The sequence below is a fragment of the Pocillopora damicornis genome, chromosome 8 (genome assembly GCF_964200805.1).
Source record: "Pocillopora damicornis chromosome 8, jaPocDami1.2, whole genome shotgun sequence".
NCBI lineage: Eukaryota > Metazoa > Cnidaria > Anthozoa > Scleractinia > Pocilloporidae > Pocillopora > Pocillopora damicornis.
In genome coordinates, this window is record NC_142677.1 from 18252168 (window position 1) to 18274299 (window position 22132).

A 22132-nucleotide genomic window follows, 5' to 3' on the forward strand; every position below is an offset into this window, starting at 1 on the left:
TACTTTAATGATATGACAACAACATAGAATTGACTCGCCAGGTTGACATAAGGTAGGAAAATCTCAGCCGCAGATCTTAAGCAGAAGCAGTGTCATGCTTCGTGTTCCATTATGAGATACTGCAAGATCCTAGAGTGATATTATTATAAGCTATAAAATAAGATGCAATGTAGAGCAGGAAAAAATGATATTCCCTTTCAATGGAAAAAGAAAAGTCGATCAAGAACTTTTTCCCACGAACTGTTTTGATCATAACTGCAAAATGCGTCTGTGAAACAGCAACGTTTAATGCTCGTAATATACTCAAATGCATTTACACATACATTACTTGGCAATTTTCCTTGAGAATATATAGTATTTTTTAATTCCCTAAGACGCAACAAGAGGAAAGTTCCTTCTTAAGCACACATACAGTCACGAAGCTAACTTGATTTTGTTTAGCCCTTTATTGCACATTGAAAAGCCGTGTCCGCAGAGTTGATTCTTGCCAGATTATATAAACCAAAGTAAAAGGATTTGATATAATGAAAATTGTTGTCTATAAAGACGACTACTAGGGCTCTTATCTACAATTGTTATCACCTGTTTTGTTATAAAGCCAAACGTTAGAGTGTTAATGCTGAATCCGTACATGTACACTTTACTGTAGAATTGATTTGCCCCACAATACTTTTAAGTTTATCTACACAAGCAGAACATTTCCTCTTCTTTCTCACAGTTTTACACAGATACGAAAATTTCTTTTTGCAACAAAACTAGCTCTCTTTTGCTTAAATATTCTTATTATTTGCAATGCTTTTTTTAGCTAAATCTCCGTTTCACTTTTTAAATACATTTTGATTTAAATAGAAAAAAATCCCATAGTTCAGCAAGCACAAAGTGCCGTCATTGAATATATAATGCACACGAATGCAAGAGGAAGAAGGAAACATTAGAAGAAACAAACATTTTTGACTTTTCGGTCTTAAATTTCTAAGCTGACACTAAGCTCATTCCAAAGAAAGACTTTGCGTGGTTTCCAGCCACTCATAGCTGGCATTCGTGCAAATATCAACCAATCCGCATGTGACCTTGTTTTCCCGCGTTTTACGGGACTGCGCCGATCCGATTGACTGAGGCCAGACTTCCCTCTGTGGTGAAAAGTCATTGCGTGGACGAGTATGGTTAATTCAACCTGATCACACCTCAGCCTGTTCCAAGCGTAATATATCACTTTGCCGAATATGCTACCTGGAATCAGCTCATACATACATCAAGTGCAAATATTTGAGTCAGACATACCAATATAAATACTAGTGGCACTGATTACATTAACATTGCCGCCATTAATTTTAGTGGTTTTTGATTACATGAAAGTTACTTTGTTAGATACCATTAATTGAAAAGCTCGCGTCCATAAGGAGACAGACGTTGAGGAAACGAGGGGAAGAAACCCAGTTGAGTAACGTAAGTGAATAAATTACTTCCCTTGCGTTTTAAGTAGGAAAAAGACTCTAAATGAGGCAGCACATGTACAGCAACGACAACTCCCACTATCAGGATGAATCAGAGCAAACTTTACGTACAGAACAGTTTTCAACTGAGTGCCGATAGTCATTCACGATTGCGTCTGATTTTTGTGTCTTACGCATTGGTTGGTAAAAAAAAGAAAAAAAAAAAAGAAGAAGAAAAAAGAGAAAAAAAAAATGCCACCTCGTAACCAATCAAGCGCAAATTGAAATAAAACATGATGAGCTTAATCGCATTTTCCGTCCCCGGCGACACAGGCAGTTCGTTGGTTTCTATTTTGATTTCTCACCAGTTCCTAGCGATATTTTCCCGCTCTGACTGAATCTTGTCATTACTTTGAATCTGGCTTTACGAAACTCAGTGGAAAAGTGCTCTGTTTGGCTGCAACTGTTTCGTTTCTAACAAAATTAAATGATTCTCTCTCGTCAGCAGAAAATCAACCTTTTCATCTTTTCACAGCAAACAAATCTTGTGCCAAAGATGTATATATTAAATTCAACCTCTTAATTTTCCTTTTCCATTAGTCTCTGAGAGGAACTCCTCAACACAAGCCCTTAATATCATGAATATTCACCAAAAATGAAAAGATAATAATGTGTCATGGATGTCAGGATATTGAATTGAACTCGATATAAAATTTGAAATTCACCGACTACCTTGATCATGCCTTACTCATTTTTAAACATATCACTCAACAATCTTTCTATGGGAACAGTTCCAATCGTCTTTTTAAAGAATAGATCCTCGATTTCTTTTGCACTGATTCGTCTTAAGGTTGGCAGAAGAAGGAGAAGGCGACCAAACCGGGCCAGTTGAGTAGGGCATTGGGCACGAACATATTCGCCAAGCATGAGTTGCGCCTGGTCTTGAGTGGACTCCACTTGTTCCGGGTCCTTGAGCCCGCATGCAGCTGAAAGATCAATAGCATGTCGATTATCAGGGATTGATTGTAGGAAAGGGAAACAGTTCCTTTTTCAGATCCCCCTGCCCCTATACATAACTACCTTTTTCTACTTCGAATTCTAGTGCCATGTTTGAAAATTGTCTTAATTAAGTTGACGGAGAATCTTGTTTTGAACAAGCACGTGTTCACTTACTCGGCTTAAACAGTACTATAGCCTTCAGACATGCATATTCGGTAGAATCAACATTTGCAGCCTTGAATTTGTTGACTGTTTCTTGGATTAGGCGTACGGTTGCCATGACATCCACAATAGTCTCGGGAGGCGTGTTGTCTACGTGCATTCCTGCCGCAGACAAAATTGGCGCAATTTCCAAAGGCATGGACCACTGACTTGCACCAAGCAAAAACAATTCGCGCCAACCCTCCTCAAGTAGAATAACCTTAGGAAAAATATTTGCACCATCATGAGTTAAGACATTTCTTTCTTTAGTAAATCGTTTGTTGATTTCATTTGGTAAGTTGTTCTGCATTATGGTTTTGCACCATCAACAAATAACAACAAAAACAACAATTTTTACTTTGACTTAAAAGATTTTATTTATGATAGCTTATTTTCTCGTTTGCTTCATTGAAAAAAATACTCCATGCATGATAACAGTAAATTAAGGATTAAGGAGTTAGGAATTATGTTTCCCTTGAAAAGCTATGCGGTATCAACTACAGCAGGATCACCATAGCCGATGTGGTTTGAATCGGCTATAGGCGATTAAACTATGGCGTCTTCTGAAGAAAAATGTTATGAGACTCGCTCTCCTCTTGTTTGACAAATGTTAGCGCAATATAACCTGGATTGGATCCAGTTAAACAAGAGTCTCTTTATCTATTGCTAACACCTAACTTAGAGAGGCAAGGGGTTTCAATTGAAATTTTAATTGAAGTGACAACGTTTAGTATAGACTACGAAAAACTTATCAACGGTTCAAAAAAATTCGCTTTTAACAAGAAACAGCTTGTTATCGTTCTCTTACCTGATCTCTAAAAGGTAAACTCATGAATGAAGGAATATTTCTGGCCCACTTTACAGACATAAACAGCAGCTTAGCGGCAGCCTCACATACAGCTTCGGGATTGGAATAGTACATAGACACCGAAAAATCCGACTGAAATCTGATTGGTTTAAATTCCAAGCCAAGATCAAAGTCGTTGGCCGGTACTTGACAGCCTTCCATGCAAGTTTCTGCAGCTAGAAGGGTATTGATGAAGCCGCTTGTATTGTGCTGCACATGCGCTGTAGTGGTAGCGCCATCCATTCTGTCCTGGGCCTCTTTTAGCATCTTTTGCTTCCGGAGGGTGGAGCTTCGGGGTCCACGCTCGTGCTGGACAGCTGTACGGATTAAAAGGACATCAGTGGTCACCTGAGGCACGCCTAAAAATCCCGGATGTCATTATAAGCGCACTCGTTTTCTCGGTGGAATTTTCTCGAAGAAAATCATCCAATTCACTTTTTTTTTCGGTTTGCTCTTAGTATTAAATTTTAAAACATACCGTGAAATTTTAGAGAACGAAAGCAATCGAGATTAAATTTTTTTATCCAACGGGAAGAATCAAGACGAGTGATAAGCTGTGACAGGAAAGGAGACTGAATGAGTCGAAATAGGAAAAAAAAAAAAAAAAAAGAAAAGAAAATAAAAGAAAAGAAAAACTATATACCAATCAGAAGACAACCTAGATTGTGTGTCGCCCAAAGTTGGCGACAGTTTCCGAAGCTGAGTTAAATTTATTCCGGTGAAGCTGATGTTGCCGTCTTTTAAATTTCCTACAAAGAAGAGCAGTTTTTTACGCAAAGAGCGTGGTCGAAGGAAACTGTTAGTGCCACTGTCGTATCGTCATCGTACTTATTTACTTATTTATTTTGCGACGTTTTATTTTGTATTTTTTTATTTGAACAGTACTTGAATTGGAAATTATGAAAAATTGAAAGTGTGAGAGACTCTTCTTTGCAGATTTAACCGGTGGTGCGATACTTAAAGTAGTACAAACAATCATAATTGCCTTAAAAACAAACCAGTCTCAATACAAAAACGAGCCTTCGGCAAAACCGTCAAGATCAATCAAGATCAGTTGGTAATAAAATGAAATGAACTTAATAATAGTCAAAAAAAGATTATAATGGCTTATTCAAACACAAATGAGGTGTCCACGAGCCAAAACAGCGTGTGCTATCCTTGTTATGAAATTTTCTTTATCACTTCTTTAGATCTTCCACGTGCCCTAAGAATTATCATTAAATATTCATATTTCTGTCAATTAGGGAGGTCATATCACCACGATAAATCAAATCAGAGGTGATAATCAAGAACAACGAGGGAAATACAAGAAAATTACGTGCAATTAGAAGATGTTTGTAAGTTGTGATAAAGACATAGTACTAAACTCACAACTAACCCAGCCCAAAGCAAAGAATCTACATTCGAAGGTATGACACCCACCCGCACAACGTCAAAGACCTGTCGATAATAATCAAGTTCGTTATAAAAGCAATATTTGTCATTAGAATACGACTGCGTTTGCAATCAAAGCACAGACTTCAATAAAATCTTAATTAATTTGGGTGTTATGAAACCACCGATTCGACGAGAATATTCAGCGGTTCGATACAAAGAAATGAAGAAGCATGGTATAAGAAGCATGGTATGTGTATTCCTGTGGTCGAATGGCTTTCTAGCTCAACGAGTCTTTGACAAAGTGATATTTTACCTAAATTCACTCTCTTCTCAACAAGTTTCTGTTCAAAAGCTGAGCGCAGGTGCTTAACAGGTTGTTTTGTTTTTCTAAGACGGTTTGATCTTCAGCCTGAGAGAACTCACTGCTGCGAAGTATATTGAGCCAGTTTGAATTATTAATGTCATGTTGACTCCCTGCCGATAATTCTGTGAAAACTGTTACTTTAATTATCGCCTCTTGAAAGTGATTATCGCCAGCTTTAGTGCTTTGTTTTTCAAAGGCTGATTTCTGATAAACGAACGAAAAGAATTCATTTAACGCGACTTAAGTGGTGTGCGAGAGCACTGAAGGTTTTCTTTTTATCAGTTATCTGTTTCGATTAAACATCATGCGTATTTCTAAAAACGTAATTTATTAAGGATGCATTGAATCAAAATTGCTGATATAGCGAGATTTTTTTTCGCCAGAAGTGGGTGACTTCAGTTAGAAAATGTTTCAGTTGTCTGAAAGTCCTTAATCGAAGTTAGCAAGATAGTCAAGAATATGTCGTTTTAACGTTTCCATAGAAGTTTGTCTTGAACAATGTGCCATAAGTCAGAGAAGTTTGAATAAAATAACAAAAAGGAGACTACACAAAAAACTTGTTTTCTTCAGTCGCAACAAAGAACTCCTTTAAGGAAAAACTAAGATTTCAGCACCAGAAACGCTTGTTAAATTAAGTGCGCGTAGTCAAACAACTAAACCTAAATGAGTTCAAATTGGTAATGGATTTTTAATGGGTAAAAACTTTGTATAGTATATGTACTATTGATCTCCTGATAACGGAGCCTGAAAACCTTGATTAGATTAATTATTTAAGGGACAGATGAAATCAAAATACTTTCCGTTTTCTGTCCAACAATAGCTAAATTAGTTCCATCGAGTTCCTCGAAGTGTGCAGATACTTTTCATCCCTGCAGATATCTTAATTGAAACTCGGTGGGTCGAAACTCGATAGATCAATACCAAGGGGTATTTTTGTCCTCTTCGACTTTTCATTGGAAGCGTCAATTTAATTTGACGCCTACTAAAAGTGATAATGAAATTTTCACGTTTGCAAGTTGAGTATGTCGTTAACACATTGTCAAGTAAGGATGGAGAGAAAGTCTTTTTTTTCCCTCTTAACAGCTAATTGATAGAAATTCATACCAAAAGTTATTCATCATTTTCTATTAGAAGACACCTCGATTGCTGTCAGCGCAAACACTTTTCATAAATACTAAAGCCCGAAAAACAGGCAAACCCGACGTAAATCAGTATTTTCGCAGAAAAGAGCTGACTGAATTAGTGCGTGAACCCCATTCTTGAACAGATCTACCCAACAATCGTATTGGGGAGTATTGTGAGCCAAACTTTATGAACACTCTTTCGTCTACTTCTTTACTTTCATCGCTTCTTAACTTTTTGATCTGTTCTGTTAGCCACGAGCCTAAACGTTCACTCATCAAGAAACGACGTGTCCAAGCTAAATTGCCTCCCGACCTTTCTGAGCCGTTTTTTCCATGATCTAGTAAATATTTCTGTCTCGCCGCAATTTGAATTATCTCCCTTTAAGCAACGGAATTTCGCAGATCCTCGCCGTGGGAGTCTCACCGATGAAACTTAGAAACCAAAACAAAGAAAACCTCGATTAAAATTCAATGTCTGAAGTAACTCGCATAGCTCTTGTATGTATACGACTCTTGCTATGAAAGATAATTCAGGAACAGCTCGTGGCATGACTATTTTCCTTGAAAACGTTCTTGACGTAAGAACTGAGACTTCTCTCAGAGAAGAAATAAGAAGAAAAAGTAGATTTCTTAGAGACAATTTAAATGCTAATTACAGACTTGACCAAGTCTAGAAAACAAAACTCTCGGAACCAACGAAATGTCTTCACATAGCGAATTGCTACATGAGGGACGAAAGATAACAACGATATCTTCACGCTGAGACCTTATCGATTCCTTCGTCTCTTGACTGAAAACGTGAAAACGAGCAAAACGTTCCGCTGTCCTCACCAGGGGTCTACTCTCCTTGAGCAAAATGCTTAGATCAGCATTTGGGTATACTCCGGAATTCTAACTTAAAAAAAGAGGGATATTATATCCGAGGAGTTAAGTAGACCCGGCCGATCAAAAACGATCTCAGCTAACGTTGTTGCTTTACTTCTCCGCAAAACGCTCTTTTCCGCTCATATGATAGTTATCTTTGATTTGGGTGTCTCAGGCATTGAGAAACAAAGCAGGCAATCCTCACGAAAATTGTTACAACGTTGCAATTTTGATGAAATATGATTTTAAACCTATAAACAAAAAATCCTTATTTTGGTCGAGCGATTGCTTCGCCATGAGTAAATTGTTTCTTGATAACCTGTATATTTGTTGAGCTCTGCGTTAGCGCGTGGCAATTTAGAAAGGTGCAAAATATTTAAGATTAACTTCATGTAATCTTATGTGAACTTAGACTCATCCAGAGCTTGTTTCAGTTTTCATTAAAAACCAACAAACGTAAGCCGACATGTTTAAAATCGATTTAAATACTATAGACACGTTCTACGCTAAATATGAACCAATAAAATTCGATAAAACTTCGAGGGTTCGGAAACAGTTTCTGGTTTTAATTTTTATAAAATCAGAAATAACAAGATGAATAAAAGTTAATTCCTGGTGTTTTGCCTCGAAGAAAAAAAACAGTCCTCTGAAATCTTCATTAAGACATCTCGATCGAATACCCTTTTGCAAAAAAACGCTTTCCTTTTCGGCTATATCAAACGTTCATTGACCGAACGCCGTGAATTTCCATCGTGATAAAGAAAAGGATTTCCTATATTTTAAATAAGTTTAAACGCTTGGAACGTATTTATGGCTTCTAAACTCATGTGGTGTGCTTGGGCCCATTTTTGAACCGAATCAGTTTTCTTTTTCTCGACGGCTCTTAAAAGCAATTGAAAATCCGCGCAGAAGCCTTCATTTCATCCTAAGCTTTTGTTGACCAGAAAAGCTCAGAAGTTGAAAAGCGTGCAATTTTCCTGTGGCTTTCTGGCGTTAATTACACGTTCTTTTACGATTTTTCCAACTAATGAACTTATTGTAACTCATTGATGTTGTCCTTCCTGTCGAAAGGAAACTGTGCATTTTCCTTTTTTCAAAGAGTGTAAAGAAATTTAAATTTCATTTCATTCAGTGTCAAAGCTTGGTAAGATTTCCAATTTCCAGGAAAAAAAAGGAAAGGCATACTAACTGCATATGTAAATGATTCAAGGATTATTCTAAATCCTGAAACAAATGAGCTATGTGCCCATGGAATCTAGCTTATTTTGTGTCATTAAAAAACTCGCTTAAATTTAGGTTAAAAGATGTTTTGATTGGATACAAGAGAAAATCTATTCATGACCTTTTTTGAAATCTATTTCCCAACTTTTTAAGGTTAAAGAATTATTTTACACGTCTGTCTATGGACCAAATTCCCGACGAATCTCAAAGACCGCGGTATTTAATACTTAAAAAGGGAAGGAAAACTTTCTTGCGTCGTTTCGCTCAAGGGATATTTTTCAATTTATTTCATAAAGTTTTTTTTAAAACATCCACTGCCATGAAAATTAAAGTGAAGAAGAGGTTAAGAAACTGATTTTTCCATTGCCAAACGTTTTTTCATAGCTAAAAACAAAACGGTATTTATATCTGGAATTAAAAGGAACCGCCTGCAAAATGACTTTTAAATGACTTCTACTTCAAGACTATGACAACTGTGCCTCAAGTTAAAAGTTTGGCTCGAAAATCAATCACTAATTCTTTACGTTCAATAGAGAAAAAAGGTATTTTAGCGTAATTTTATTATAATGCTCCGTTTAGCTCTACGCTTGCGGACAAAGGGAAGACCATCCATTTACAAAGTAATGCTTTGGCGAAATTGATTTTATCTGAAAGAGACTGAAAACAAAAGAGAACCGCAGAGTTCGCTTCGAATTCTACTCTGTAATTATTATTTTTTTTCGGCTCAACTGCTTTGAAAGATCGAGGAAAAAAATGAGAGTGTTTCAATTTATCCTTCTCAAGATCCGGTTTGGAAAGTGCTTATTTCATAAAACAACCCATGCATTTAATGAGTAATGTGCTTGAAATTAGAATGTTATCGTTATAAACCGAAATAATTCGAGGAAGGTTGGTTCTTCAAGGTTTGCGCGGTATCGTATTCAGGCCTCCATTCTTTACGCGAACTGAAAGTCAACCAGATTAAATAACGAGATCTTGGAGAATGCGATTAACGATTAAACGATCGACCTTGCTTGTTTTAGAGGGTGTTAATAGGAGAAATGTAAATATACGTATTTAAGGACCATGTTAAATTTAGTTGAAATCCGAAGTTCGTATGTACCTTATTAATAAATAAAGCTAACAATGCCGGCAAGTGAGGTGATATCGCTTGCGAGGAACTCAAAGTGAACGCATCCACCCTAATGTCCGTTCGTGCTTACAGTGCAAGGCTTAAAATAATTTCCCTACGCAACGCCCATAGTAATTAACCGTAAAGAATGAATCTGCTTACCATCTTTGTTCATGGTGACTTCGAAGCACTTTTTCAAACGGCAGGAACGACACTGGTTTCTATGGATTTTGTCCACGGGGCAGTTTCCCTTCCCGTTTGTCGCTCTGCAAGTATAGGAACGGTTCCTTCGAATGCTTCTCTTGAAAAATCCACTGCATCCGTCGCATGCGTAAATTCCGTAATGCTTTCCCGAGGATCGATCACCGCACACTTTGCAGGGAATATCTAACAGACGTCCTTGAAGGATCAAATGAAAATCGAAAGTGAATAAAGAAATGTTTCCGCTGAAAAGTTAGGGAACCAAGTCTTAGACACCAAACACTGCAAGGAAGGCGCCGAAAACTTCTTCTCCAAGAAAAAAGAAAGCGAATATAATTTACCGTTAGGTTTCGATTTGTCGTTCTTGTCAATTTCCATGTCTTCTAGATGAGGATCAGTATTCATGCCGAGTGGAAATGTCGTGTCGTTGTTCTTGGTCCACATCCGATTTGCTTGGCTAGTTGACGACGTTTTAGAAGAATTGTGCACCTTTCTGCGAGAGGCCAGATTAATAGCAAATGTCAGAAAGCTTTAGTTGAAGCGCGTCTCTGATTGGCCGAGGGCAGCCCATTACTGTTTCATTTTATATTTCTCACGAAACAACAAACACTGTGTTGATTGTGCCTGATTCGTGGAGAAATTCACGCCCATTGTAAGTCGGTGTTTGGGGAGATGCGTCGAATACCTCCGGGAAATAAACAGACATTATTCATTTTTTAAAACTACATGAACTATTCGACATCAGAGAAGCGATATCGACACAATCTGAACGTCGCTGACTTAGGAAAGTTACATTTCGCGCACAAAACCCTATGCACTTAACTTTGACGTGACTTTCATAACACTGTTTGATGCGTTGTTATATAAAATATTTAGCGGACGAATACAAACTGAATTATTTAGAAAAACGTCACCCTAAAATATCAATTTTTCAATCATTTGAAAGTATTTAATCAGCGATAACAACCAGCCAGACTGGCATAACTTATTTTTTCTCCTCCTTGTTTTTTCAAGGTTGTGGTGAGGAAATTTTTTTTTGGAGAATTAGCGAATGACAATTAACTTGACTCTTGGACGAAGCGGCGCTAAAAAGCATTTCAGATTTGAAAGAAAATAACCGGCTTTCCAAACTTAAAAAGAATGAAGCCATTTCAAAGGGTTGTGCCGGACACTTAGCTTAGTTCAACAAGCCAATCACATTCGAAGCTTGGTTGTGACTGACACGTGGGTTTTCAAAGAATATGAAATAGGAGTTTGTTGGTTGCCGATTAATGGCTTTTTATTCTTTCTCTTTTTCGCCATTCCACCCAGCTGTCAATAAAACAAGAATCGTTAGATGTCACCTGTCTTTATCACCGCTGGCCACCTGGCTATAGAATTATAATTATAGTAGGAAAAAAGAAAATTTCAAAAGTTTGTTGTTTGAGTCTTCGCTTCTTGCAGCTGAAGTAAGCTCACTCACTGTAGCTCCGGAACCCATTCAAAGTCGCCTTCTGTCCATTTCAATGTTCTCTCCCGTAGCGCCGATCGACCGTAAAATTTAACTATCTTCCTTCGTTGCTGAATTCGTTTTATCCTAAATTAAATCGTTTATAGTTTTTCCATTGTTCTGTGTACAGCAATTAGCAATGGCAAATAATTCAGCGCGTGGTTGTAATTATCACTTAAGCAGACGGAAAGCATACCGAAAAAAGTTGTAAATTAAAGCACAATCATTTGATGTGAATGCACGGAATTAAAACGGATGTTATTCCTCCCTAAAAGTACTTTAATGTTCCGTTTTTCTGACCCTGAGTTTTCTTCATAGAAGAAGCTGAAAAATCACATGCTCTCACACAAAAGTTGTTTTTCAACTTGTACTTGGGTGATATCTGCTTCGCGCCAAGTCAAAATGTGAAACATAAAAGCTGGCGGGTGATAAGTGATTTATTTCATTAGCAGTGAATAGTCTCTGAAGTGCCTTTAGCATTATTTTATGTACATTTCACCTTGACTTATCTTGTGTAAATATTTACTGCAATAAAACATCAGGAGAAAGAGACAGCAAATGAAAATATGCCTCAAAAAAATACAAAAGAAGTAAAGAAAATCATTACCAAAGTGCCTCTTCGCATTTTGATCAAAATTGCCTTTGGCTCGTTTGCAGAATTGGTTTCTGTCCTGCGGTCTTTTAAGATGATTACTTCGTGTTAATTCTTTTAATCTCTGAACTTAAGCCAAACAGCAAAGAAAGAAAGCAAAATAAAACCGCGAAACACTTGCAAATTGTTCTGCTGTCGCCCCGTTTTAAAAACGCATGGGGGTAACTGATTCAGTAATATCAAATCAGATGTAAAAACGAAAAGTACGGATACATCCAATCTAGTTTCGCCTAAAGCCCGGCAGCGGGTATACAGTACGTTCCGTTCCAGCGCTTCATTAATGTCAGTTTTATTACCAAATCGACCTCAGCTATTCAATTACAAGTAAATCGGAAGGAACATTACTGGAAAAGTAGACTCCAACAGCCAGGATACCTTTTGGTTGTGTTTTGAATATGTCTATTTTGCTTTTTATCTCATAAAGGGGTTATGCTAAGCTATGTTGTGGTTTTGGCAAAGAATATTCAATTTGAGAGCTGTTTTTGTCTGAAACGTCTGGAAGGGTTTGCAGAAATAACGTGAGTTCTGTTTCGCAACCGTTACTAAAAAGTTCCGCTCAGACTCAGGAAAATATTCCTTAAGAAACTACATTGAAATTTCTAAACAATTACCACCGATATTTTTACCCAAGTTATTATTAATAGTAATAGAACGTTTTGAAGCCAGTTTAAGGTATCACACTGGATTAACGATAGGTCAATAAAATCGAGTCAGTTATTTTTTAAATCTGACTAAAGTTTGAATCCGAGTCAGGGAGACTTCCCTTTGTTCATTGGTTTTAGAATATCATGGACTTAAATGAAAACTTTCTTTTTTTTTTTATATTTTTTCACTAACCTGTGAGAGATTTTAGGACACAGAGACTTCTGAGTTCTGGCTCTAAAAGCCAAAGTTAACAGGTGATTGATAAAGAAAATTGATACCGAGACCAGTTTCGAAGAGAAAGAAAAAATACTGCTGAAGTATTCCGTATTGCTCCACACTATTAACCCAATTGACAACATTTTCTATTCTGATTAGGGGAACTAAATGTTCAAATGATTTTGAAAGATTCAATTTAGGCCTTAAAAACCCATTTTCGTACGTTGTAAATTCATCTCCTGAAGGTTGGTGTAAAGTTTTGCCCGAGGGTATATATTTGGGTGGGACAGTTTTTTTAACGTTGCGCGGATATATCTATATATGTAGCGATGGAACGATAAAACTTAGCACAACCTTACAGAAATATTAACCTTTGGATACCAAAAAGCGTAGAGGTACATTTTTTTTTTAATGTTGATGCCTTTTGCAGCAAGAAACACTGAAAGCATGTCGAATCGGGAGGATGTATCGTCTAACGTTTCATTGTTTTGAATTTCCTTTTTCCAGCACTTAACTGAGGAAGTTAACTTTCCAGAATGTTGTTTACATAAATAGAGTGAATAATGTGTAAATAGCGGTTCTGTGTAATTGCGGTAAATAGCAATAACAAACAGCGAGTAAATCATGCTTTAAATGTTCAGCAAGATGTTTTATCTGCCGTTGATAATTTTTGGTCGGTATGTTTTGAAGATTCTTATAAAAGTGCTAATTATGATATATATACTGTTAAAAAATTTTTTCTGCATGATTAGTTACTTCTTCAGGCGAAAAGAAGCTGAAAAAAAGGAAAAGGATTATTGTTATCTTTTTTCAGTAAAAAAGAGGAATAATATCGCGTTGGTCAGGCCTATTTCTTAATTTGCACCGCTTTCAATAACACTGCTTTAAGGCTTCCTTTAGCAGAAGTAAAAAAAAAAAAAAAAAAAAAAAAAAAAGAAAGAAAAAGGAAATCAATAAAAAAGAAATTACAGTTTAGGTTGAGCTATAGTGGAGAAGTTAAGCTGCCGGCATTTCACCGTCAAAATCACTGAATAGCTTTTCTCCTTTCTAACTTGGTTTTAGCTGTGAAAACTCACTCACAATCTAATGACTGGAAAACGTCTCTCGAAAATAAAAGAATGAGATATTAAAAAAAATGAAATGGAAAAGGTAATACTAATGAACATTGCCTGAAAAGAAAGTCAGTGCCGAACTTTCTAGATGATGAACTCAACTTTAGTGTAGGTAACAGGTCCGTGAGAGTTTTTGAGGCGAAGAGACGAGCGTAACCAGAGGTCGCCTCAATTGATGGTTTCAACCATCTCTTGCGAATTTGGTATTGAGCGTCTAACTCATACAATCTCTATGATAATTTGTTCATGAGACTCCTTCTTCTCATTTCTTATTGATAATGGAGTAGCTTTGGGTCTTGGCTGAAAGGCAACCAATAGTTTACAAAACGAGACTGTGAAATGCTACACTGAAGACTCGGTTACAAAACAAGACTGGCGCGGTGAAATGCTACACTGAAGACTCGGTTACAAAACGAGACAGTAAAATGTTACACTGAAGCCTCAGTCATTCAGACTAACCATTCAGTCCATCTATAATAACTCTATGAAAGAATCTTAACAGAGGACTTGATCTCCCGTAATAAAGGAAACCTTTGGCCTGAGGCAAGAAGGGGAAGGAAACTTATGTAACCGCAATACGACAGTGAAATTTCCCAGCGCCTAAATCAATCGACTACACTTATCAGTATAACAAACTCCGATGTCTTCCAACGGATGTCTCTCAGTCTCAGTGGTGGTCGTTTTCCAAGTTCCTTGTTCCTGTTGTTTAAATTAGTAAAGATCAAATGAGTGAATAAGCTGAAGCAGTATTTTTTTAATTGATATCACGAAAAGAAGGAGAAATGCAGCATGAATGAAAAATAAGAAACTGGTTGAGAAGAAACGAGGGTATTAGCTCCGTAAAAAGCTCAAATTATAAGAAACTTAACAGAAAAATGTCTCATGTAGGCCGAGAGTATTCAAAAAAATATTTCATTGATTACACTACTACATCAGGTGGATGGCGCTCTGTAAACCCTTTATAAAGCTGCTGGGATTTCTATGCAAAGGACGAGAAAATCCCTGTCACCATGATGTCCATGTTACCGTGGAAAGTAAGTTTTATCAATCGAATCAGAGATTTAGTTCAGCCGGTCACTTCACCTGGCTAAGCGTTTTCTTTATCCGTTACTGAGTAACAAAGGGATTTTAAATTTTTTAGTTTTTAAGCATTTCTCCCCAAAATTCGATCACCAACTTAATAGCCCTCTAATTTAATAACATTATACGATACCGCATGGAAACACCTGCGTAGAAACTCTCTTGCGTATGTTTCTACCTAACCTTTTGCGACGGACAAAACAGTATTTGTGTCTCCTGAATCCTGTTCTCTTTATCGCATCCATAATTGTGCAACTTTCATTAAGTACAAAATGTTCATAATAGATTACATATGTTTATCTACAATACGAGTAACTTTTCTCGGTCGAGGGAGGATAAAAATTGTTTATCATATTTACCTCTTAGCCTTTTATCACCTTGTTTTCAAAGATATTCACCAACAAATTTTTCTCTTTAATTGAGGGTTGAAAAATGGTGATCTGCCGTGGGATTTTTCCCACAATTGTGACCTTAAATTTCGCTGGATAGTTAAACTAAAGTGTGCTATTCCCAGCTAACGCCTGTGCAATTTTATTGCAATCCGGTGAACAAGAGCTTCGCCACAAAGCAGGTAACTATATCAGTTTTTAGACCTTCTGTTATAAGAATCAACTTTACTCACCCAATTTTCCTCTACACCCATCTGATAGCGTTTCACAAGTTGGTTATCGTAAATCTGAAAATCAAGGATTGTTCAAATTCATTATTTTGTAAATACTTGGAATCTTAGATTGTTTAATTATTCGAGGGTTTGATCCACCTGCGAAGATTTAATTCGAAATCATTTAAGTCACATCGGTTTGTGCTTATAATTGCTTTCTTTCTCTCATTTTTACATTCAGTTCTTGTTGTGCGATCTTCCATCATTAAATTGTCTCTCTATAAAAATTATTTACCTGTTCTTAAAGAGGCGGCAAATTTCTCTGGCAAGATGAGGGGTTAAACTTTTCTCTCGTTCCACAGAACACTTTGGCGAAGCAGCTTCAAGTTTAGTTCTAACAGTGACTCTTGCGTCCTCTCACACGGCACAATTTGTATTTCCAATCGTCTTGATTCCCCAAGAGAACCATGGTATGCACACAAAAGGGAGAGATGAGATTACAAAGAAGTACAGGGGGTAACAAAATAAAAAATGAAAAAGAAGTGTATATGAAGATAGAAGATGTGAACGAAAGGCCGATGTAGACGCGAAGGGGATTGCGATGCTGAAAGGTGCCAGTTAAGGAGAAAGCATTGTTATTCCGTATGGATGCAAGGGGAGGGCGAAGAAGAGATACAAATGAAAGGTACCTATCGAGAAAGTAGAGGAGAAGCAGAAGAGACAATTTGATGGGGTAAATTAAATGTAACTTACTTTTAATGGGGAGTAATCAGATCAGAAAGGTTTATTAAGATTTGACGCAAGGCACACCGTGCACAGACCTCACTGCATGTCAATTGTCTTTAAAGGTTTTTGGAAAGAGCCTCAAATAACGGGTATCAAGCGCAGACAGTAATGCACTTCGATCTTAAACATCCTTGTGATTCGAACTCCTCCTCTGAATCATTGCCCACCCACCATGATGATCAAATGCCTCGAACTTCCCCCATCCTAAATCTTTTTTGTTTCTTCGACACTTTCAAGGTAGCGAGGTTTTATTGCGATCAATATTCTTCCGCCTTCCCTGGATTTACTTTGGCTTTTTTCACATCTCCAAATATCACTCGCTTTATTGATGCACTTTTTAATAAGTAGCTGAAATTCTGCAAACAAAAGGCCGACCAACGCAAACTGATGTTTGTTTTAGAGGAACACAATTTGAAAGAATTTCATATCAGTCACTTCCCTTGAAGTACATCTTTCGCTCAATTACTTTCTGCTACCTCGAATTACCTGTTTGTCATACCATTGATTACCTTTCTTGGCCGGATTTTCTCTTCTTCAATCACATCTCTAATATTACCCTCTCTACTGATGCGTTTCTTTTTTCAAGAAATTTATTAAGTTTCTGCAAACAAATATGGCTGTGTAATGCAAGCTGTTGTTTTTAATTAACCATATTTTGATAAATAACCTGTGCAAGCCGCCAGCTTTAATTTCCTCTTGACAAAGAAAGACGGGGATATATTTTTCATGTCTCGCTTCAAATATTTTTGTCGCAATTCCTAATAATTCGATTCGCTGCTCTAGACGTCTGTTTAACACTCTGTTATAAACATCTCTCTTCATAAATTGAACATTTTCAAATAAATAGCCCGTTAAAAAAGAGGATGTTTGAATTATTGCTTCCTATACATCATGGCCCTTAAATCAGTTTGAAAACTGAGATTTCTTATGATAATTTTTCTCTGAAAATTGGTGCTTTTAAAAACGAAATATCTACTTGTCAAAATGTCTCGTTGTACATTAGATTTTTTTTAACGACTATTTCTCTGTTTCATGGTTTTTAGCAAATCTAGGGCTGATAACTTTTCAATCCACAATCAAATGAAGTTCACTCCGATTTTGCTAGGATCATTATTCTAAATTTGAACTAAGAATATTATTACTACCGAAGCTAACGACAACGCAACTCCTACTACTACAGCGACTATACCGTTCATACAGGGCATCTCCGGGAACATCTCGCGCATCTTACAACCTTGCAATATCCGCGTCGCTCACAAACCCATTACCACACTACATCAGTTACTGACTAACGTCAAAGACAAAGACGAACCGAGGAACAGACAGGAAGCAGTTTATAAGATCAATTGCTCCGACTGCCACGCCTCCTACATCGGCGAGACTGGCAGGAACCTCACACCCCAAACTGACTGAAAACAAGCTAGCGACGAGGATAGGCGATGTCAACAATCACACTGCTGAACATCACCGACTTACGAACCACAATATTGACTGGGACTCTCCGCAATGCCTAACCTACGGCACCAACTACTTTTAACGACTGACTCTTGAAAGCTGGTTTACCAACTAAGAGAACAGCCCCCCCCCCCCCCTCATCAGGTATCAATCACTACCGGCACCATACATACGACTCATTCACAATAACGACCTAACTTTCTAACGGATCGAGACTGACCAATCACGACCGACCTACGCCACTTGAGTCTTGCAGGCAATAACATTGCGGCAAAACTGACCAATCAGTTTGTACAAGCCGGAATTAGAACATTTGACTGACAACAACTATGCGCTTGACTCTGATGATGACTTCCGCTCATGTTGTCGAAACGTTAGTCACCACTACCAATAACAATTCTTCTCAGGACTACACTCACCCGGACGATCAGACCATACTATTACAAGAATAATTAATAAGAAACAGGCTTTGTCTGTTTTGCGTACGTCCAGGATACGATCTTGAGCTTTCAACTGAATCATCGCTTATTTTCGCCAATAATCTAGTGTTTATTTATGATACTATGCACATTTCATTTCAATTGCTGACGTATATGTTATTAACATTGGATAATGTTATGTATTGGTCCGATAACGCTTAAAAACCGTTAAAAACCCTTAAAACCTGTTAAAAACGCTTAAAACCCGTTAAAAACGCTTAAAACCCGTGTAAAACCCTTACTGATTCGCGCATTTTTGGGGATGGTTTGGGATGATGTGTTATTATAGAGCGAGCTCTGAATAGCTGACGCTCAAAAAACCATCGAGAAATTGTTCACACGGTTTGTAAGCGAGTCGGTGCTGTATGTAACTGAGGTTACGCGATGTTTTACGTTATTAAACATATTTGAGCAAGGCCAGTATGTCTTGTATTTCCAGCCGGTAAAAGTAATAATTTTGCTCCATTTTTTCAATCTAGGTGTATTTATCTAAACAGCACATGAAACAAGACCCTCTTTACTGCAGTTCAATATTAGATTTTGAACACGATTGGACTGAAAACATGACAACCCTACACCTTTGAATGGCTTTTCTGGTGACATTCAACTTTGCACTACGGCAAACATGCTTAAAGAGAATTAGCACAAATTGTTGAAAAACGGCCCATTTTTTAAGGGCTTTTCTTAAAAATGATAAACCCCGCTGTCTAAGGAATATTCTGAGTTAAATACAAGTTGTTTGAGGTTCTTGAAGTACCACGATTTGTTAAAAAGTTTGCGTCATCAAAATTCTTTGAAATGTAAATTTTTTTGTAAAGATTGTGGACTCAGCTGCAATTTGGATTATGTTTCTTTGTATCTTATCTGCTAATTTAACTCTTTAACATCATAAAAGGAGAAAACACAAGTTTTTCCGTCAGTTATGACACAGCTTTTCCAGTCATTTGGTTTTTTGGGCTAGTAGAACCAAGAATTTGTTGCACATCGAAATTAAATGAGCAAAGTCCTCTGTCAACGTTGAGCAACTTTCCCAAACAAAATTTTCCGGCGATGTCGAAATTGTGTTTACACAGCCAAGCATTTTCTGCCATTAAGTCAGTTTTCACGTCTCAATTTTTAATTTTTTAGCCGAGGCTCTGGAAGACAGCCATAAATTGAAAAAACCCACATAAATTTCTCATGATCGAAATAAACTATCATAAATTGCTTATGATCGAAATAGACGCATCAGCGGCTCATTATGGTTTTGGAGAAAAACAGCCTGCTTAAGTTTGATACTTTCAAATTCATTCTTCTGTCCGCGGGAAGGTTTCTGACTAGAAAGCGATGGCGGAAATTTGTAAAGGGAAAGTGACAGTCATTCGCTGAGAGGAACTAAGGGAGGTATGCGATTAAAACTTGACTGAGGAAAAAATTTGTCTTTACCCAAGCGCGATTTCACGCCCTGGAACTAACCAGGTTAAATATGCATTTTCGACAAGAGTGTTTTATTAGAATAGATTGAGGCTTTATAGTTTCAACCAATATTTTCTACCAGAAAAAGTAGGAAATCTTCATTTATTTTCCATGAAACACACATCAGTGTAAGGAAAAAACCTATTTGGGTGCTGATTTGTAAACATATAGCGTTGTTGCCTTTAAGGCTTTATTATTTTTCATCTAATTACAGCTCTGTATGAAATATTGATAACCATTCAGTGACGTCCATCTGTTTCGAGAGGGTGAACTGTTCGCTTCTCGGCTTGAACTTCGTGACAAACTGTTGCAAAAAATAAAGCAATATCGGGCGCAATCTCTGACTGATTGCAGATTCTCTACGTCTGGTTTTGGTGTATGTTCGTAACGCGAGAGGAAAGAGGAAAAAATGGATATTTTACAGGAAGTCAATACATCAACGCAAGCAACTACAGAAGGCGACCCACGTTCCTTGGTAACAGTGTGCTTCGAAGCAACCATTTTGGGTTTAATAATTCTCGCTGCTGTATTCGGGAACTCTTTGATTTTGACATCCTTGTATCGCTTCACTTGTCTACAAACCAAGACGAATGTTTTTGTTTTGAACCTAGCGATCGCGGATTTATTTCTCGCTGTACTAGCGATGCCTTTTACGCTCGTCTCTTCCATAACTTACGACTGGATCTTCGGGACAGTAATGTGCCAAATCCTTGGCGCGTTAAACTCTATTTTCTGCGAAGCATCGATATGCACATTAACTTTCGTAAGCATCGAACGATTCATAGCAATAGTCTATCCTTTGAGTTACGAAACATTAATTACTACTAAACGGGTGAAAATCATCATTAGCTGTATTTGGTTGCAAGCTGTTATATGTGCGTTTTCCACGTTCATTTTCTCTGAATTCAAGTTCTTGAAATTCGAAGCGCTTTGCACAGTGAATTGGGAACGGAATTTTGCTTACACGCTCATTTTCGCCTTCATTTTCCTTTTTGTACCTTTTCTTATAACGGCTGTGTTGTACTGTATTATTTTAAAAACAGCCATAAGGCAGCGCCAGCGCATCAATGTCATCAAAGTCGGTGAGATCTCTTCCGAAAGATGTGGGAAAAAGGTCCCGACCGGAGAAAAAAAGACAAAAAAGGAATATAAAGCAACTGTCATGATTGCAATTGTGATAGGAACTTTCTGCCTCTGCTGGTTTCCGCATTCAATCGGTGTTTTCTGCATTATTGACCCGAACTGCAACTGGGACGATTCTTTTTTCGTGGCGACTACATGGCTTGCTATGTTAAATAGTGCCATGAACTCCATCATCTATGGTTTGATAAATCGCAGTTTCAGGCGCGCTTTTAAGAGCGTTTTATGCTGTGAGCGTTACGTAGGGAACGAGGACTTAGCAACAAATATTCAACAAGAGAGAATAACAGGCGATAGAAAGAGCAATTTGTTAAACCGATATTCTCAACATCAATAGTTACTCCAATCGCCCTTAAAAATTTTACCCAGTCTTGTCACCTTCGTCTGCTGCACAATTAGCTTTCATTTGAATATCATTTTAAAAGTTCTGCAGCGATTTATAAACTTACAACATTGTAAAATATGTATATGTTTTTTTTTCTTATTTAAGAGAATGAAGAGTCGGCAAAAGTTATTACGAGAGTAACTTTCCAGCGGCGTTCTTGTTAATTCAGAAGTCAAGTGTATCGTTAACGGCAAATGTCACACGTCAAAAAATGAACTTTTCAGCAACTGCGTTCATCCGTTCGTAAACAGGGTCCGCTCTGAACCACAAATTTTTTTTTGTTCATTAAAATATTGTTGTTCTTTGGCTTTGATTTTAAGGATTGTGTTGTTCATTTTTTCCGTTTGATTTGCTGTAAAACATTACGTTTCAACTCTCGAATATTACACAACAGACTTTTCCCACCTACACGGCGCTATCAACTCTGAATCAATATCACCATGAAATACATTCATGTTTGTTAAGAGGGCCGGAAGAACCCCTTTCCATTAGGATTACCTCTACTGGTCGCAATATCAAATAGGACCAGTTTAGAAATTCTCTTGACTAAAACGTCAGATACACAAAGAGAAGACTTCGTTGACTTGTGATCTACAGCCAAAAATTTAGAAAAAAATTATGTTGTCTCACCAGGTCACTCACGCATCTAAATTCTCGTGGCGCATAAATTATAGGTTGCGTTAATATGATCTGGTTTAGCTTTAGTGTATTAAAACACTTTGCCTTTAAATGTGCTCCTGGTTGACCAACTTTTGTAATCAATATCATGCACACATTGACAAAAAGTATAATCATGGAACAGAGCAATCATGGAATCGATGGTCACTTTTATATCATCTCTTTTACGCTCTTTCTTGTTGTCGTAATTAAAAGTGTTCTGTTAAATTTTCTTTGA

General features: G+C 37.3%; 2 protein-coding genes across 5 annotated transcripts; one reads left to right on the top strand and one right to left on the bottom strand.

The window, feature by feature from the left end:
* Positions 1-427: 427 nt before the first annotated feature.
* LOC113671881 (nuclear receptor subfamily 2 group E member 1) lies at positions 428-17805 on the bottom strand. Of its 3 annotated transcripts, XM_027188136.2 has the most exons (9): positions 16291-16591; positions 15833-15984; positions 15559-15612; positions 13914-14555; positions 10084-10235; positions 9704-9940; positions 3442-3797; positions 2607-2853; positions 428-2419 (listed from the first exon to the last, which is right to left on the bottom strand). In XM_027188136.2, exons 5-9 carry the CDS (start codon positions 10184-10186, stop codon positions 2178-2180), a joined length of 1185 nt encoding a protein of 394 aa, XP_027043937.2. In that variant the 5' UTR covers positions 10187-10235; positions 13914-14555; positions 15559-15612; positions 15833-15984; positions 16291-16591; the 3' UTR covers positions 428-2177. The 3 variants fall into 3 exon arrangements, with proteins under 3 accessions (XP_027043937.2, XP_089070007.1, XP_089070008.1); XM_089213881.1 differs by lacking the exon at positions 16291-16591 and adding an exon at positions 16810-17805 and having other exon boundaries at positions 10084-14555; XM_089213882.1 differs by lacking the exon at positions 15559-15612 and having other exon boundaries at positions 10084-14555.
* A 1631-nt stretch (positions 17806-19436) lies between these two features.
* On the top strand, positions 19437-21556 carry LOC113671825 (octopamine receptor beta-2R-like). Of its 2 annotated transcripts, none has more exons than XM_027188084.2 (2): positions 19437-19640; positions 19927-21556. In XM_027188084.2, exon 2 carries the CDS (start codon positions 20122-20124, stop codon positions 21187-21189), a length of 1068 nt encoding a protein of 355 aa, XP_027043885.2. In that variant the 5' UTR covers positions 19437-19640; positions 19927-20121; the 3' UTR covers positions 21190-21556. The 2 variants fall into 2 exon arrangements, with proteins under 2 accessions (XP_027043885.2, XP_089070708.1); XM_089214582.1 differs by having other exon boundaries at positions 19446-19640; positions 20067-21556.
* The last annotated feature ends 576 nt before the right edge of the window (positions 21557-22132 follow it).